At 42.9% G+C, this 17,809-nt stretch overlaps 2 protein-coding genes across 5 annotated transcripts in view; both read right to left on the bottom strand.

Moving 5' to 3' along the window:
* The window catches only part of gpia (glucose-6-phosphate isomerase a), a 17,193-nt gene extending 11,319 nt beyond the window's left edge, over nucleotides 1-5,874 (bottom strand). Inside the window, exons 1-4 of the mRNA XM_069685839.1 lie at nucleotides 5,628-5,874; nucleotides 3,473-3,563; nucleotides 2,248-2,316; nucleotides 1,638-1,757 (exon numbers count right to left, since the gene is read on the bottom strand). Coding sequence (XP_069541940.1) covers nucleotides 1,638-1,757; nucleotides 2,248-2,316; nucleotides 3,473-3,563; nucleotides 5,628-5,746 — 399 coding nt within the window. The 5' untranslated portion in view covers nucleotides 5,747-5,874. The remainder of the gene's footprint in view (nucleotides 1-1,637; nucleotides 1,758-2,247; nucleotides 2,317-3,472; nucleotides 3,564-5,627) is intronic.
* An 821-nt stretch (nucleotides 5,875-6,695) lies between these two features.
* Nucleotides 6,696-17,064, bottom strand: lsm14aa (LSM14A mRNA processing body assembly factor a). Of its 4 annotated transcripts, XM_069685988.1 has the most exons (10): nucleotides 16,789-17,064; nucleotides 14,947-15,110; nucleotides 14,642-14,801; nucleotides 12,691-13,026; nucleotides 12,084-12,164; nucleotides 11,506-11,688; nucleotides 11,101-11,275; nucleotides 10,887-10,925; nucleotides 10,522-10,762; nucleotides 6,696-10,218 (listed from the first exon to the last, which is right to left on the bottom strand). In XM_069685988.1, exons 1-10 carry the CDS (start codon nucleotides 16,907-16,909, stop codon nucleotides 10,195-10,197), a joined length of 1,524 nt encoding a protein of 507 aa, XP_069542089.1. In that variant the 5' UTR covers nucleotides 16,910-17,064; the 3' UTR covers nucleotides 6,696-10,194. The 4 variants fall into 4 exon arrangements, with proteins under 4 accessions (XP_069542089.1, XP_069542086.1, XP_069542087.1 ...); XM_069685985.1 differs by lacking the exon at nucleotides 12,084-12,164; XM_069685986.1 differs by lacking the exon at nucleotides 12,084-12,164 and having other exon boundaries at nucleotides 6,696-10,215.
* Between the last annotated feature and the right edge of the window lie 745 nt (nucleotides 17,065-17,809).

The raw sequence follows: 17,809 nt of genomic DNA, 5'->3' as shown, positions 1-17,809 counted from the left end.
ATTTTAACTACAGAAACAAACTCTAACTTTATTTAAACTACAAAAACAAACTCTAACTTTATTTAAACTACAAAAACAAACTCTAACTTTATTTTAACTACAGAAACAAACTCTAACTTTATTTAAACTACAGAAACAAACTCTGTAACTTTATTTAAACTACAGAAACAAACTAACTTTATTTAAACTACAGAAACAAACTAACTTTATTTAAACTTCAGAAACAAACTCTGTAACTTTATTTAAACTACAGAAACAAACTAACTTTATTTAAACTACAAAAACAAACTAACTTTATTTTAACTACAGAAACAAACTCTAACTTTATTTAAACTACAAAAACAAACTCTAACTTTATTTAAACTACAGAAACAAACTCTGTAACTTTATTTAAACTACAGAAACAAACTAACTTTATTTAAACTTCAGAAACAAACTCTGTAACTTTATTTAAACTACAGAAACAAACTAACTTTATTTAAACTTCAGAAACAAACTCTGTAACTTTATTTAAACTACAGAAACAAACTAACTTTATTTAAACTACAGAAACAAACTCTGTAACTTTATTTAAACTACAAATACAAACTAACTTTATTTAAACTACAAAAACAAACTCTAACTTTATTTTAACTACAGAAACAAACTCTAACTTTATTTAAACTACAGAAACAAACTCTAACTTTATTTAAACTACAAAAACAAACTCTAACTTTATTTAAACTACAAAAACAAACTCTAACTTTATTTTAACTACAGAAACAAACTCTAACTTTATTTAAACTACAAAAACAAACTCTAACTTTATTTAAACTACAGAAACAAACTCTGTAACTTTATTTAAACTACAGAAACAAACTAACTTTATTTAAACTTCAGAAACAAACTCTGTAACTTTATTTAAACTACAGAAACAAACTAACTTTATTTAAACTTCAGAAACAAACTCTGTAACTTTATTTAAACTACAGAAACAAACTAACTTTATTTAAACTACAGAAACAAACTCTGTAACTTTATTTAAACTACAAATACAAACTAACTTTATTTAAACTACAAAAACAAACTCTGTAACTTTATTTGAACTACAAAAACAAACTAACTTTATTTAAACTACAGAAACAAACTCTGTAACTTTATTTAAACTACAAAAACAAACTAACTTTATTTAAACTACAAAAACAAACTAACTTTATTTAAACTACAGGAACAAACTCTAACTTTATTTAAACTACAAAAACAAACTCTGTAACTTTATTTAAACTACAGAAACAAACTAACTTTATTTAAACTACAGAAACAAACTCTGTAACTTTATTTAAACTACAAAAACAAACTAACTTTATTTAAACTACAAAAACAAACTAACTTTATTTAAACTACAGGAACAAACTCTAACTTTATTTAAACTACAAAAACAAACTCTGTAACTTTATTTAAACTACAGAAACAAACTAACTTTATTTAAACTACAGAAACAAACTCTGTAACTTTATTTAAACTACAAAAACAAACTAACTTTATTTAAACTACAAAAACAAACTAACTTTATTTAAACTACAGGAACAAACTCTAACTTTATTTAAACTACAAAAACAAACTCTGTAACTTTATTTAAACCATTGGTGAGTACAGACGTGACAGAAGGCCTTCATCTTGTCCAGAACACGGTTAACCTCCGGCATCACGTCTTTACCCTCCACATGGATTGCTGTGTTGGAGCGGTTACGCAGAGCCACATGGAGCACTGCACGACCCTACACACACGCACACGCACACGCACACGCACACGCACACATCACTTTATATCAGCTGATGAAACGTGTTCACTGATCAGCTGATCGACAGACTTCCTCATGTTTAACACAGAAACATCTTTAACCTGTTCTCACTGAGGAAGGTGTGTTTGAACAAACTGCAGAGTCACTGAGGAGCCTGTTACACAAGCACATTTCTTCATCATCATCAGCGCTGTGTGTGTGTGTGCGTGTGTGTGTGTGTATTTTCCTCTTATTCACTTCAGTATTAAACTGAACCATTTTTCATGACATAAATCTGAGTGGTTGAAAATGTTCAGACATGTGAGCTGATTACTGAGTATATGCAGCATGGCCTCCGTCAGGTGTGTGTTGGTGACCTGAAGCTGCACAGGCTGAGGAGCATCTGGCACATATCGCCCTGATCACAGTGTCGTCCACACTCTGAGGGGACGTGTGTTCTGTCTGAGTGTAAACAGTGTACGGGTACCTCGGTGAAGTTGATCTTCTCTCCAGAAAACATCTTCTCTCGGGCCTCCTCCACCCCCCTCGACTTGGCCTGTGAACATTACACACAGAAACACACCAGCATCACTCCTCTCATATATAATCTATATGATATAATATAAGTAGTGAATGTGAGTGTGACCAGTCGGCTGTATGTAGTAACCCTCTGTGCCCTGTGAGGAGGAAGCACTGTGAGCCGTGTTTCCACACTCTCAGGTGTTTCCACACCTGTGCAGGACAAAGAGCTGTGTGTGATGGTGGCTCAACATATCAGCTCTCCCTTTCACAATAAAATGTTGTAATCTTCCTGTTTCATTGTGTGTGTGTAACAGAGCAGAGCTGCTATCTATCAGGAAGTCAGGAGGAAGGAATCAGACGTGACTGAGTGAAGAAATCTGGTGTGAGTTCAGGACTGAATAAAAGCTTTGTTAAACTTTGCTGAGCGAGTCTGAGGACGACACAGACCTTATAACAGTCATTGTTCTGCCTGTAGGGAGCGGGGGGGGGCAGGTGAAGAGTTTAACATCAGTAATGTGGCTGCAACATGTCCTGCAGCGGCTTAAAGGCTGCTTTTTATATGAATCACATTATTTACGAGAGCAGCTTCTCAGTTTGAATTTACAGTCTAAACTGTGTTAATATTAATGCATCTATTCATTCAGGCCAGCAATGCTATCAGGCTAGCATGCTGCTATCAGCTCATTTATTTCCTCTTTATTCTCAGATCATTTTGACATTTAATTTGTTAATCCTGCATGAAATTATCTTGAATACAGAGCGCTCTTATTTTGAAATAAAGGCAAAATGAGTAGAGAGTTGAAACCATGCTCATGATTGGCTGAGTGGTGATCATGTGGTTTCAGCGTGGTTTATTCTCTCCATCATTGTGAAAACACTGAAAAGAAAGAAGCGCTCAGACTGACAACCTGTCCACTGGATTACTTTGGACGCGTCTCCACACGGACGCCTAAATTGGATTTCAGAGAGTCGTTTAGGTCGGTCTGAACGAGACACACAGACGCTGATAATGTCATCAGTCTGTGTTTCCATCACACACACGTATATTATCGGATACCAGAGTAAAGAGCAGACTGACCCCCCCCCGTAGTGAACCTGTAAAGTGTGTGTGTGTGTGTGTGTGTGTGTGTGTGTGTGTGTGTGTGTGTGTGTGTATGAGAAAGAGAGACAGGTGTGTGTGTGTATGTTACCATGGCGAGTAGCATGGACAAGACTTCCTGGTTGATGAGGTTCTTGGAGTAGTCGAGCAGGATTTCTCCATCATCCGTCTCCAGAGTCGTGCTGTCGACACACACACACACACACACACACACACACACACACACACACACACACACACACACACACACACACACACACACACACACACACACACACACACACACACACGTCACAGTGTGTTTCCTGTCTGTGCTCTCTGGTAGATTAGAAACACTTTTCATTGTTGTCTCATATTTTTGGAATAAATGTTTAAATATTTGATGGAGAAAAACTGGAGATTAGTCCAAACTGAAATTAATCATTTGTTCTACTAAAGCTGCAACTAATGATTATTTTCATTTTGTCATTAAACCCAAGGGGACGTACTCAGATGTGCTCAGAGATTATTGTCCTGTTACACACGACACAGAAAATGTTTGAAAGCTAAAGAGGAGAAATATTTGGCATTTATGAATTGAAAGATTCCTGAAATTACTGATCTTTTAATAGAATAATTTTATGATTACTTTTCAGAATCACAATCAGAAATACTTCATTGACCCACAGGCGGTAAATTACAGATTGTCCCCTCTGAAACTGAAAATATAAAAATAAACTGAAACAGAGAAATAAAGATATGTGTAAGCTCCAACATACAGCTACATGAACAGAAATGAAATAGTAGATAAAAGTATGTAAAAATACATGTGCATGATAGTACAAAAGTATAATGGCATCTATAAATAGCATTAGCAAGAATTAGAATTATAAATATCAGAGAGTTGCACAGCTGAAATATCGTACCGTTTCCCCTCACTGTAATCAGTGTCACTGATCCGTCCTGTGGGTGTGGCCGACACGTGAAACTACTGCACTAGTGCACAGTGTTTTTACACAGCACGCAGGATTACTGTCCGTGTTGACGACAGGCTGACCGAGTGTTACTATGTAACTACTTTATCATTATCATTAGTTACAATATTTTTTATTTATATTTTTCTGTGTGATGAGCGGATTCTTCGCGTCCTGAGGATGTGCTGCAGCGCACGTAGCCCCCTCCTCCCCCTCAGTGAATGAACCACAGTGAGGAAGACTGCTGCAGACACATCCACCTTCATCCTTAACCCGACCGACTGACTCCTCCTTATCCACATCAGCTTCACACAGCTTCTGAATAAAATGTTCAAACAGCCATTTAACCGATCACACACAGACTGACTGCTTATCATGTAGCGTCCATTATCGGACACACAGCTAACAGGTGGGCTTTAGCACATTAGCGTTATGCTAGCAATTATAACAGCTAATTCATGCAGAAGGAAGTACAGAGTTCAACAGGTTTGATCTATCTTAGCGTTAGCTTTTGCTAGCTTGTCTTTATCTGCGAGTAATGAATACAAATGTTACACTTTATAACCCTGCAAACGTCATAAATTGATTGTGTAAAAACTGGTTCATGAGATTAAACACTAAACTGGTTTTAAATATTATTTCGAGCGACTTTATCTCCTTAACGGACTTTTAAAATTAGTATGTTTAAGCTAGCTTAGCTTTAGCAAGAATAAATATTTGTTATCAAAGAAAACATTATTATGTGAGTGAAACAAACGACACAAAATCAGTCACGGAGCTTTTATGAAACATTTGGCACGGTTATAAAGAGAATCTGTCACACGAGCGCCACCTAGGTATGTCCGATAATGGATGCTGTGACATTAGCATGCCAGCTAAAATAAGCTAGCGGGTGACTTAACGATTGTAAGGCCTGTCGCTGGTTTCTACGGGACTGACTGCACGGCGGCGGAACATTGTAGCTGACAGGTAAGAGCAGGTCTGAACATCACATCTGGCATCGTCTGCAATCAGGAAATGAAAGCGGACAAGTGCGGACGTGAAGCTTTGACCTTGTACCTCTCACAGAGAGAGTATTCACGGAAGTAACGTTAGCCCTGTGAAGTGATGATTAAAGGGCAGGTTTGAGTCGTGTTAGCGGGATGACACCTGAGCTACTGCGGAGCATGGACACCGACCGACTGACTGACATGTGTCCGCTTGAAGTGCATCTCTGTCGGCATCACGCCCACTCCCTTCCTCCCTCCTCCCGTTCAATGTTTCTCGTGTTGTGTCTCGTGTGTGTCCTCCAACCTGAACTTGCTGAATCTGTCCTTGTCGGAATCGAACATGTCCCTCATGTTGAGGCTGCCCGCGTTATCTCTGTACCACTGCTCCAGCTTCCTGTAGTTGGGGTCGTTGGTCAGCGCCATGATGGAGGATGTGAGCGGTGATTCCGGCAGCGGTCCCCGTGTTTCTCCTTCCTCTGAGGTGGTCTGGTCCGGTCTGGTCCCTGTGCGGAGCTCCGGAGAGGATGAGGCGGCTGGACGGTGCTGATTCACAGCTGACGGGGGGGGCGGAGGGTGGTTAGACCCGGCTGATCCAATGAGAGCTGACTCCGCCCTGCTGGATGAACCCTGCCCACTGTACGCTGACTGTATGGATGTATGGAGGCAGAGCAATGCCGATAGTTAAGCCCCGTGGCCCTGGTTATGTAAGGTGTTTAATGCGGCTTTCTGTGTATGGAGTTTGATTGTTGCCAAAAGAACAGACTATACTATAGTTATGTTTATTATTACTTTACTTGCACAATATGATGAGACAGTGTGGGAATCTGGAGGCACATTAGTGCCAAAAAGCCAACAACAGTATTAACAAGTTCATTTAACTTTAGTTAACATGCATGCTACTGTGGGGCCATATCAGACTATGGAGGTAAATTATGTATATATAATATGTTAAACTGAAGCATAATTGAACTGTACCATACTGACACAATATTACTGTTCATGTTTACTTGTATTTGCAATATTTGCATGATGCATAGTGCACTTAACTTTTAACTTCATACGTGATGAGAAACAAACAGAATGACCTGCGTGTAAAGTTACAGTCAGGCTGAGCTCTGCAGGTTCACACAAGATGAACGCAGGACGTACGAGTTGACCCCGGGTCAAATACCAGTACCATTCCTCACACAATATCTTTAGAGCGGTCCGGCTCTGATTCTGGTCCTGCAGGTTACGTTAATGTAACTCTGAATAGATTAAATGTTTACAGGCAGACGAGGCGTCTGGACTCCCACATATTTCCTTTAGGCCCATTTCTTTCGTCACTTAAATTTCACATGTAAATAACAGATGAGAAGAGTCGCACACAAACTAATGAACAACAGTTTTATTATTTGCTCTTAATAAAAAGCCCAGCCCACTGAGGCCCACAGAGGAGGACGCCATGCTGGGTTCAAAGACAAACATGTGGCTATGACTCCAGACGCTGTTAGAGGAAGCCAGAAGCAAAAAGCAAAAACCTCGACCGCCATCTTTCCACCTCCTGATACTCAAACACTCATTTCACTTATTGCATCAACAACCTTTAGCAACACAACCTGTTTCCACCCAACTGTGAGGACACCGACATATAAGCATCATGTGGTGTTGTTGCATTAGCAGACAACACCGGTCCAATCCCGATGTAGAGAACTAAAGGGCTTCTTTTAAATATCTAGGCACATACACCCCCCCACCTTCACTCCCAAAGCATCTCTCCAATCAGAGCATCCACAGTGGTTCCCACCTTTACCTCAGAGGAACCTGAAATGGACATAAATGAACACTCACTGATAATCATGTTATATCCTGTTTTTCCCCGATGTAAAAACATCTAAACAGACGTTACATCGCTCTCTGCAAACACACCAGACTCCATTAACACAGACAGTGATTTTACCTCACAGAACACAGGAGCTGCTGCTCTGCTGCTGCTTACATCAGATAGTTTGTTCTTTAACTTTGGTGTTTAAATAGTGTGTTTCAATCCAACACATTACCTATGTATGACACAATAACAAAATAGATTAACTGGTCGGGCAGCAGCAGAGCAGCAGCTCCTGTGTCCTGAGAGGTAAAATCACTGGTTTTGTCAATGGAGTCTGGTGTGTTTGCAGAGAGCGATGTAACGTCCGTTTCTTCCTCTGTAACAGAAAGCTCTCTCTCTGGAGGAATCCTTTCTGTGATGTTGAAATCTTACAGTCCAGGACAACACCCTTAAAAACCACGACTTCTCGTTTTTACGCTTCTAGGATGAAACGTCAGACACATCATGTTCATCAGTGAGATTTAGAGGTGCTGCTGGGTGCAGTTTATTAGCAAGATGTTTCTCCTGTCAGTTCATTGTATAAAGAGTTTAACTGGTGCATTCAGTTTATTCAACTGATTAAATTATTACTCATTTCCACGTCATGAATTAAAGGCCTTTTGTAGCGTAGTCTGATGTACAAACAGGGGAGTTTATTACCACTGACCCACCCTGAAACAAACAGACCTGTCCTGGTCTGAACGCCTGGATAACATGACTAATTATTAGATTGGACACATTACGACACGAGGAGCCTGGAGCGCACGGTCGCAATAATTACAGAGCTTCAAATCAAGATGGCGAATTACTAAGTGATGCTTTTAACTCCGTCAGCCTCATTGTCTCTAATCGCATCATTAATGAGCCTGTTGTTTGATCACTTTGAATTTCCATCTGTTCATCGGTGTTCTCGTGATTACAAGACACATGAAGGACATTGTGCAAGCTTTCTGTTGTTTAACACATCGTTTAAACACTTGAATGAAAAGCAGTTGATATAATAATGGATCATTTTCTGTACTTATTGTGGTGATTGAGTGGAGGCTCCATCGTGTCTGAGCTGCAGCCTCTCCTGTCGTGTCCATAAATGCCCCAGAGTTATTTTAGTCTCTTAATGCAGAGAAACATCTTCAACAGTGAGGACACAAAGTGAAGGTCAGCATGTCAACATTTTAAAATCAGATGTGTGCACTTTAGTTTCACAACAGCAGAGCGCTGAACTAGTTTCTCTTTAATGTTCGTTACTCTCTGGCATTAAGGTGAGTCTACATTTCCTGAGCACCATGTAGGACCTTAAGGTGGCTCTGCCCGTCAGGCCGACATCTTCTCACTATCATTTGGAGGTTTAGTCGTTCTGGAGTCAAAGCCATGAAGCAGAAATCAGACCCGGGTCAACATCCTGATTTAACCTTGAAGGAATGAGCTGGAAGGTTATTAAAGGTCACATGTTGTCCTTTTCTTTGATGAAACCAAACAGACAGCGGACAGTGTGACCCAGGTCTGAACAGTTATGGTAACACAGTCTCAGGACAGAAAACAGCATCACGTCTCATCAAAGTGCGACTCTTGGTTTGCTCAGAGTTACAGAAGTTAAACGTGCCGGGCAGAGCAGGTGTGACAGCCGTCCGTCTTTACCTCTACGGTCTGAATATTGCTAGAAAACTATGTTGCTACACGCAGTCAGCTAGCTCCATCCTCTACTCTTCAATGTATACATGACATCACTTCCTGTGGCTGCAGTGCTGTGGGACAAACTTAGTGGCATCAGGTGTGTTTTTGTAAAGGTGAGTTTTTCTGTTACAGGTGGAGTGTAGACTGTAAATATAGAGCAGTTTGAAATTAGTGTGACCCATGAAGCAGCCGACAAACAACTGAAGATAAAGAATGAATGAATGAATGAATGAATGACGTGTGATCGAACCGTGCAAACACCTGCAGCTACGGAGGACTGACACACCTAAACCATCAAAGACGATGATGTTTGAAAAGTATCTCCGTCTGTAAGTGAATCAATGGTTCGTTGAGCGACACGTTTAAACCCCCACACAGAAACACTCTGATGTTTCACTGTTTGTAGGATGTGACGTTTTAAACCTGGGCTCTTTTTTATATTTTAAATAACTAAAAGGTTCAAAAAGGATCTTTTCTGTAAATATGTAAAACAACAAACCAACAGGGCCCAGGTGTGAAACATTTACCTAAAAAAGGTAAAGACACATTAAAGCTCTGAGTGCGTTTTATTCTGTTTACAGGTTGTTGCCGCTCTCTGCTGGACAACACTGAAATCAAACACACCTGCCATCTTTGTTTTCTGAGTTTGGATTTGAGTTTAGTGTCACAATAAAAGTTATCTGTTGAGTAACGACTCGGACTCGGTCTATCTGCTCAGACGTGATGAACTAGTTTAGATTTGTTCTCGTATATCAACAGAAGGTTTCAGAGCCATCTCACGAACCATGATCCGTCTGAGAGGAAAAACTACACCTGCAGCTGCATACACTACAGGTAAACTGTGACAGCAGGTGCTGAGAAGGTGGACTGAAACAGAACAGGAAGCTGAGGGGAAAAGTCACAAGCACTGAAGACGGAGGAGGAGACGTGAAGGTGAGCGAGCGGACGAGCTAACAGGATGAGCGTCTATGTGAGTAGAAAAATACATGTGTAAAGGTGTGACTGAGACCCTGTGGACTATTGTGGTGCTTACAGGAGGAACTGATCCCACCCCCCAAATAAAGCTGTCAGTGAGTCTAACAGAACAGGGACAGGTACGGGGTCAGGTAGGATCACTGACAAACAGAAACATTTACACTGAATGATTCAGCTGCTGCTGACTTAGAGGAGATGTGGACTTTAAATGTTTCTCTGTGTCGTTTCCCTCGTTGTATTCGAGCAGTCTACCCCAGTGCTGGTGTCAAATATACAACTAGTAGACAATCTTCATTATTTTAGTCAACAAAACAACCCAACTATGTTTCCACTGAGCGAGAACAAGTTCCACCTGACTGAAGAGCCTCCTCCAGTCAGACTACGCTGCCACCTTGTTGTCCTTCTGGGGGAGAAGCAGAAACACAAACACATGAAACAGATTAAAACAGGTGTGAAAGTTCTTTCATCCTTTTCAACAATAAAGCTGACGTGTTTGCAGAAACAACTTCTGTGCTTTAGATCCACCGACAGTCGGGGACATTTTTCTAACAGTGCATTTCTAAGAATGGGAAGCGGCTTGTTAACAGGTTACTGGTGTTTAACAACAGATCTTATCCTGTCATTTAATCTACATTTAGATGTGATGTAGATCATCAGTCACCTCATGTTCTACTTTCTGTATAAGATCAGCCTGTCAATCCGTTACCCTGTATGCTGATAAGTCGGCGAACTCGCGGCCGGCCTGGTTTCCTCTGTACCCTCCCCTGAAGCCGCCGCCCCCCTGTGGGGGCCCGAAGGACCCTCGGCTGGCCGAACGGCCCCGGCCTCCACGGAAGCCCATCCCGCCACGTCCACGGTAACCCCCGCGGCCTCGGCCCTGACGGAGAGGGATGCCGAACGTCTCTGCGTTCATCCTCCTCTCCTCCGCCCAGGTCTGCCTCCGCTCCCTGCAGGAGGAGAAACAGGAGGAGGTGAAGAAAACAACACAGATGCCAACAGTTACAACTTAACTAGAAATAAATGCTTAATACGTGTTCAGTTGGACTTGTAGCAGGTTGTCAGGTGACTTACCTTGGGAAACCTGAGCTTCCAGACTTCTCATTGGCTTTCCTGACAAGACAACAGAGAACAGTCTTTAGTTGTTCTTTCAGCACAGACACACAGAAGGTCATCCCGCGTCTACACAGAGATTATGATAATAACGTTCCTCTGGTGTCACTGTCTGTCTGCTTTACTCAGACAACATCTCAACATTCACTTACAACAGGCAGACTTGGACTCGTACCTGGTGTCGTCACAGGAGATGTTGTCGAAGAAGGACTTGGACTTGTCGTAGTAGCAGTTGGGTCCGAGCGGGTCGCCTTCCTCGTCAGCGTTCCCCTCGCTGTTCTGAGTTTCCACCCCAGAGTCGCCTTTATCCTCCCCGTTCACCGCTTTCTCTGGCTTCTCCGTCTTCTCGTCTGAGGTGAGAGGATGAACACAGAACATTAACCTTAAAGAAACAACTACAGATTTACTGATGGATACCTGCTCTTCTTTCTGAAGTCAACAGTCCAAATGTGTCCTATGTAAGTAAAAAGTACAGCTCACGTACATACAGCCACGCTGCCAGCACGGCTAACAGTACCGATATCATACTTCAGAAACAAAATGCAATGATGTAGATGAGCGACTTTAAAGCAGCACATACCTTTCAGCTTGAGCTTGCTCTGGAACTCTCTGTCGATCTCCTCCTTGTTGAACTGCGCGTTGGCGCTCTCAAAGTCAAAATCCTTCTCAAACTTCATGGGTCCGTCCCGGCGAACGTTGAAGCGTCCTCTGCCGCGGTGTCCGCCCCCTCGACCACGACGGTTAGCCGGAGCTCCGGGAGCCACTAAAGGACAGAAGAAAAGAAGTCATCAGCCGTCTGTGTAGAGAGAGAGCAGAAGAAGAACAGCAGCAACACAAACACATGGAAACACATGAGGGAGAAACCAAAGCACACGTCCACTATGGCTCAAGAGAGTGTTCACAATGAGTTAGCCAAAATAACTGCACGTTAGCTCTACTGTCAGACATGGAGGAAATGCAGTACATTCAGGGAGCATTCGTCTGTGACATCATCGTCTCCACTGCATTGACATGAACAGCATGTCAATCTGCACACACGGTCACTAGCAAAGAAAAACACGTCAAAGAGGGATGAGGAGGCTGCAGAGGATGAGAGTATGGCTCCACGGTCCAAAGGAAACAGGCATGCAGAGTCTGAACGGCTGGACGGAGTTTAACCTGTGGAACGTTTACTGGGGTCCCTGCCTTCACCTCGCGCCTGCTCAGACTCTGGCTTGGGGACTCTCGGGGCGTCTGTGCCTGGAACAGCAGAGTCTTTTAGTCTCCAACACAACGTCACAGTCATGAGAAAACAGCCCTGCTGCTGCTAGTCTCCTACCTTCACACAAAGGCACAACGCTTTCAAAAGTGGGACCTCTGGAACAAAATGTTAACAGATCACACACGGGGGAAATCACTCTTTACTACATGACGGTGGAGTTCTGTTCGTGCCTCATTCAGAGCACAGAAACACGTTTACAATAACCAGAGAAGTTCCTCTTTAAAAAGGAAATTTCATTTGAGCAAAAACTACATTTATTTGGTTCTAAAAACTGTGTTTGCGTGTGTCCAAAGACCCTGAGCGCAGACACACGGGCACGCACAGTGCATTCATGTGGATCAAAACTAAATCACATGTTGGAAACGTGTTTGCTCAAATTAAATCCTGATTCTGTTTCCTGATCCTGAAACCCATCAGGCGCTCAGGAACGAGACACAAACATGACTCCACATGGGACAGCAGCAGAGAGAACAGGTGTGTGCTGCGTCTGGCCTGAGGTCTCACCTGCGTGGCTAAAGACAGAGTGGGTAAGCCCTGCAGTAGCCCTATCTACAGCACTGATGTGAGAGGCGGAGATGGTTCGGGGTGCAGACCAGCCCTGGCTGCTGCGGCCTCCCCTGACAGTCTCACCCCTCCGTGTGTCCACGCCATCCTGGTGCTGGACCTTCTGCCCACTCTGACCGGCGCCGGAGGGGGCTGTGCGACCGTGGGCGGGGCTCCTGCGTCCCAGGCCAGGGGCCGGAGCCGTGGTAGTGGCGGTCGGGGCCGACGGGGCGGTTTGAATGACCTGCTCCAGGGTGGGACTCTTCCTCAGAGGGTCCAGGCTGGGGCTGCTGCGGCCTGAGGGGCGAGACGAGGGACAAAACGGGGTTCTTAGTAATCATCCCTTAACTGAAAGCAACCTACATGTTAGTTAGCACTGAGTGGATCAACAGCACCCAGAGAGAGTCACAGAGGCTGTTGAAAGGGAAACACAGCCTGCAGCGAGCTTTAGATCAGCATGCTGTCACACCACAGGCAGTTAAATCAACTCTGTTTATACGTTTACTTTTAAAACCGTGAGTCCTCAGCAGGCTGAAAAGACGCTACAATGAGAGGAGGTGGAGACGTGTCGGCCATCTTTATATACAGTCAGTGGTCTGGACAAATAATGCTCACCAGTTTCCTTCCTGTAGGAGCCAATTAAGCACGTGTTCATTGTTGTCATATATTGTAAATAGTTTTGTGTAAAGATTGCTACAATTATTTACTTTGACCACGAGGGTGTGTATTTGTGTTGGGTAATTGGTCACATGACTAGGTCATGTGTGTAATGGTCACAGGTGAATGGAAGTTAGTGGGCATAGGTGGAGGGAACACACGGTTCTTCCTGTAAGGCTCATATCTTCAGACATAATCACTCCGTCTGCTCATCATCTCAGCACACAGATACATTTTCATTCTGGACATTCATCGTTGGATATGCGTAAAGGCCTCCTCACACACCTGTGCAAGAGACTCCAGTTGTAATTGGAACGTTGGACATTGGATAGTTATCACACTCCGCTGAGTCACTCCATGTTTTACCTGAGCTCCAGGTGTGAAACCGCCTCAGTGAACAGTCTCAGATTAGTTTACGTTTCAACCCTCCGGCACCAAACAGATTCAACAAGACATGGCGGTTATCTTAAAGAGCGCGCGGGAGGCTGAATTCACTAATGTGCTTCTTTTAATACCGGAGGCGTAAAGATTAATGTCAGTCATGTATTCACGGGCATGAATCAGTGAGGCTCTCCAAACAAGGACAGAAGGAAGTTACATCATTTCATGTGAAATCGATTAAAGTCAAAGAGCACAAACGATCTCTGACTGGATTCAGCTGGTAGGTGAAGTAGTCTTCAGTCAGACAGATCTGTCATTAGTGTATAATTCACCCGTGTGTGAATGAGTGGGTCAGGTGTGATTCAGTACCTCCCCGTGTGGTGAGCAGACTCACAGATGTGCGATTTCATTCAGGTTTTTACCTTCAGATACAAACACAGTCAGAGGCCGCGAGTCAGAGAGAGGAGCAGAGCCGACAGCAGCGCTCCGAGACCGGGTCGAGCTCGAGCCGCTCACAAAGGAGGGCGCTGATCGTCCTGTGTGTGTGTGGGGGGGGTGATAGTGTGATAGACAGGCCTGTATGTTGACCTGTATTTTGTCCAAAATGTTTTATAGTGACAACTAAAGATTGTATGTTTACATGTAGAGCAGGAGAGCGAAGGCCCCAACTGTCTCAAGTCTCACTGATGCCATGAATCACTTCCTGCTCAGTTTCTTTGGCATGATTTATGTGGAACAGGAGCCACGAAGAGACCCTGAACCCTTGGACATCATGCCCCGCTGAGTCCCCACACTACGGAGTTTTATAGTCATACCTTTAACACAGGCTAACAAAGAATGTTTTATATACTCGAGCAATGAGCTGTAGGCTTACCAACACCGACTGGGCCAAACTGGGGGGACACCAGGGGGCTGGCAGTGAACTGGTTATAGGCAGGAACAGGAGCCCGGTTGAAGAGGCCGTAGGAGCCAGCAGACTGGAACGGAGTCGGAGCGGCAGCAGCAGAAGACGAGGCGCTGGAGCTCATGGACGACTGAGGAGGAGGAGGAGAGGGAGGAGGAGGAGGAGGAGGAGAGGGAGGAGGACAGGGAGGAGGAGGAGGAGGAGAGGTCAGTGTTACACCCTGAACCACCAACACTTTAACGGTTATACTTACAATCACACCTCCATGTGTTTACCTGGACAATGGCAGGGTCCTGAGGGAGAGAGCATGTTGGTTTGGGCGGCTCACACACAGTCAGGTCCTTGATGTCGCTGCCTCTGAAGATGATGTACTCGAAGGTGTCATCTCGAGGGGGGATGGGCCGGTCAGTGGGCCGGTCCTCAGTGCCAAAGGAGCGAACTGACGGGGAGGACACAGCTCACAGTCAGCGTCACAAGAAAATGAAGCTTTCGTAGTGTTTTTTATATTGCAGGATTTAGTTAGAAAATATGAGTAAAGATTAAAATCGCTGATGATCATTCCTTCCATTAAGGCCCTTCCACAGTCTGTATCAGTTATTTTACAGATATATCAAGGCATGATGAATTATACTGACAGCCTGCTGCTGAATGGTAGGACTATGACATACATGGAATCAAAAGGCTTGCAGTGTCACATCATCTGCTGTATGGGAATGTTCAGACCACCAGGGATTTAAAGGGGAAAATACACACATTACCAGCATGGAGGGCGATACAGTGGATTTCATATCTAGAATGAGCATACGTAAAAACAAGTGTACTAATACAGATTTTCATGTTTTCTTCCTTTTCTATGATGCATAAAACATTTAGATATTCTTGAGTTTTGCCCAAGAAAGCACGACACTGGGAGCAGAATCTTTTCTCAAACCAAGTCGCTCAAGAACCGCTCAGATATCAGCGTCATTGAAGATATATACATCATCAGTGAAAGAACACATATATCAATTACATTTGGCCAGCTGTGACTAACATAACAGCCTCTTGTCGTCCTGCACTGGTGTCTTTTCACATGTAACAACTGCACTAACTGAAGCACAATGCCACATCTTTACATGTATTTATATTTTCTGACCTGCAGTCTGAGATTTTTCGTTTACTGTCACACGATGAGACAAAGAGACACAGCAAATCTTCAGAACTGAGCTGCTGTGCACAAAATGACAATAAATTGATCATGAACAGAATAACAGTTCAGGTAAGGTAAGTCACATCCTCTGTGAGCCGACACAGCCTGTGTCACAGAGGAGTATTCATTAACATATTAGGAAGTCTTATTTACACTGTGTGTACTTCCCTGTCTCACTGTTTGCACCTGTCTGCTCATTAGCGGGATTAAGGCTGCTCACATGAGGGTTTTATTAAATAGTTTGACGTCATAATCTGTTGTCGTTGAACCAGGGGAGATGACGTCAGACGTTCAGTCTGCCACACACACACACACACACACACACACACTCACGTCACGTGAAACCTCTTCGTTTGTAAATAAAACTGAATGAAAACTTGTCAGTGAACGATAAAAACATGTATATATTCTTTGAGCATACAAACATCACCCACGGCTGCTGCGTGTATAGTTTGCATGCAGCTAACCAACTTACTAACGTGAGCCGACGAGATAAGAGAGCTGACTCACGTTGCAAACACATTTATTAAGCCTACACAGCTTTAAAGCTAACTTCAGCTTCGCTAGCTTATGTCCTAATTGGCTGTTTTCGTTTCTAGAATTCATTTCGTCGCTGGTTTAAAGTTGGGTTGCTATTAGCTTACTTTAGCATCCTAGCGCACTGCTTAGTAATGTTAACGCTATGGCTTGCTAGCATGAGCCTGACAGCTTTCGCTAGCAAGTTACTATAGCCACCTGGCTAACGTTATTAACTAGTTTACGTTGGGGCTCTGGATTCAAGCTACACACACCAGTGTTTAATGTTCATCTAGCATTACATCAGATGTTAATCGTTAAGTAGAATATATGGACAGAAGGCTGCACACTCACAGCAACAACAGTTAAACTCATGCTAACTGAAGTAGCATTTGCCGACTAGCTGTGTTACCTTTAGCAAGTGCGACAGTCGAGTTCTCGGTGTCAATAGTGTAGAGGATTCCTTCATAGCGGATCTCGGCCTTCGAAATGAGGCTGATTTTGCTGCCCAGGTAAGGCGTCCCACCGCTCATGGTGTCCTCTAGAACGTAGGAGTCCAAACAGGGAGCAGAATGGACGGCCCCTCCGAACCGTGAGGCAAACAGAACAGTTTCTAAACCAAATTATCCGGTTTGTGCTTTTCCACCAATTCGCTCTTCTCACTGCTACAACATGGCTACCTCATCCTCCATCGAATGGTTGGCGCGGGGGCTAACGGGAAATCATAATATCGCGCGATTACGCTCAGGTCCAAAATCTAGATCTATGCGGAATAGAAGAGCAAACACACCCATCGTATGTACTGTATCTGCATCATTTCAGAATCAGAATCGGGGTTTATTGCCGAGTAGGTTTACACATACAAGGAATTTGTTTTGGTGTTTTGGTGCAGAACAATTATAACAGAACTGAAATAAAAATGAGTATGTCCCTCGTATCGACTTAAATAAAGACAGAATGATATTGTGTATTTAAGTGTGAAATTGGAAGTTTATTCTACAGTTACTCATAAGAACACCTTTTAAGGTGGAATTGATCATTCTTTGTACCCATTAATCATAAAAAGTATGTACATGGTGAAGCTAATTTGAGCTATGCAGTCTATGACATTGCATGGTGTTTTTTATGTTTTTAGTTTTTAGCTGTAAATTCAATATAAATTCCAGCTGTCAGATTAATGCAGTAAAAATGACCATAATTCAGTACAATTGATTAGAGTGTAAAGTAGGCTAGTGTAAAATATGATAAAACTTTACAAATAAACCAAAGAGAAGCTGCCATTCTAAAATAAATGTAGTCAAATTAGTTTATTTGATCATTTACACAGACAGCTTTAGAAATATAGCTGTGTACTGTCAAAAGTCTTTTTTTACAAAGACTGTGAGTACCATGGAGCTGTAGTCTGGATCCATCAAATGGTTTTAAAAAACGAA

Source organism: Semicossyphus pulcher, unplaced genomic scaffold (assembly GCF_022749685.1).
Source record: "Semicossyphus pulcher isolate SPU_LCO1_2020_fin unplaced genomic scaffold, fSemPul1.0.p SCAF_8, whole genome shotgun sequence".
In the NCBI taxonomy this organism is placed as follows: Eukaryota; Metazoa; Chordata; class Actinopteri; order Labriformes; family Labridae; genus Semicossyphus; species Semicossyphus pulcher.
This window is presented reverse-complemented; position numbering and strand designations above follow the sequence as displayed.

What these genes read in the sequence shown, in the direction of transcription:
- lsm14aa (XM_069685988.1), bottom strand. Translation starts at nt 16,909, where the DNA reads ATGAGCGGTGGGACGCCTTACCTGGGCAGCAAAATCAGCCTCATTTCG. An exon ending in GACTGTCGCACTTGCTAAAG is followed by an intron (nt 15,111 to 16,788) that starts GTAACACAGCTA and finishes CCTCCCCGTCAG; the next exon opens with TTCGCTCCTTTGGCACTGAG. An exon ending in GAGCAAGCTCAAGCTGAAAG is followed by an intron (nt 11,276 to 11,505) that starts GTATGTGCTGCT and finishes CTCTCACCTCAG; the next exon opens with ACGAGAAGACGGAGAAGCCA.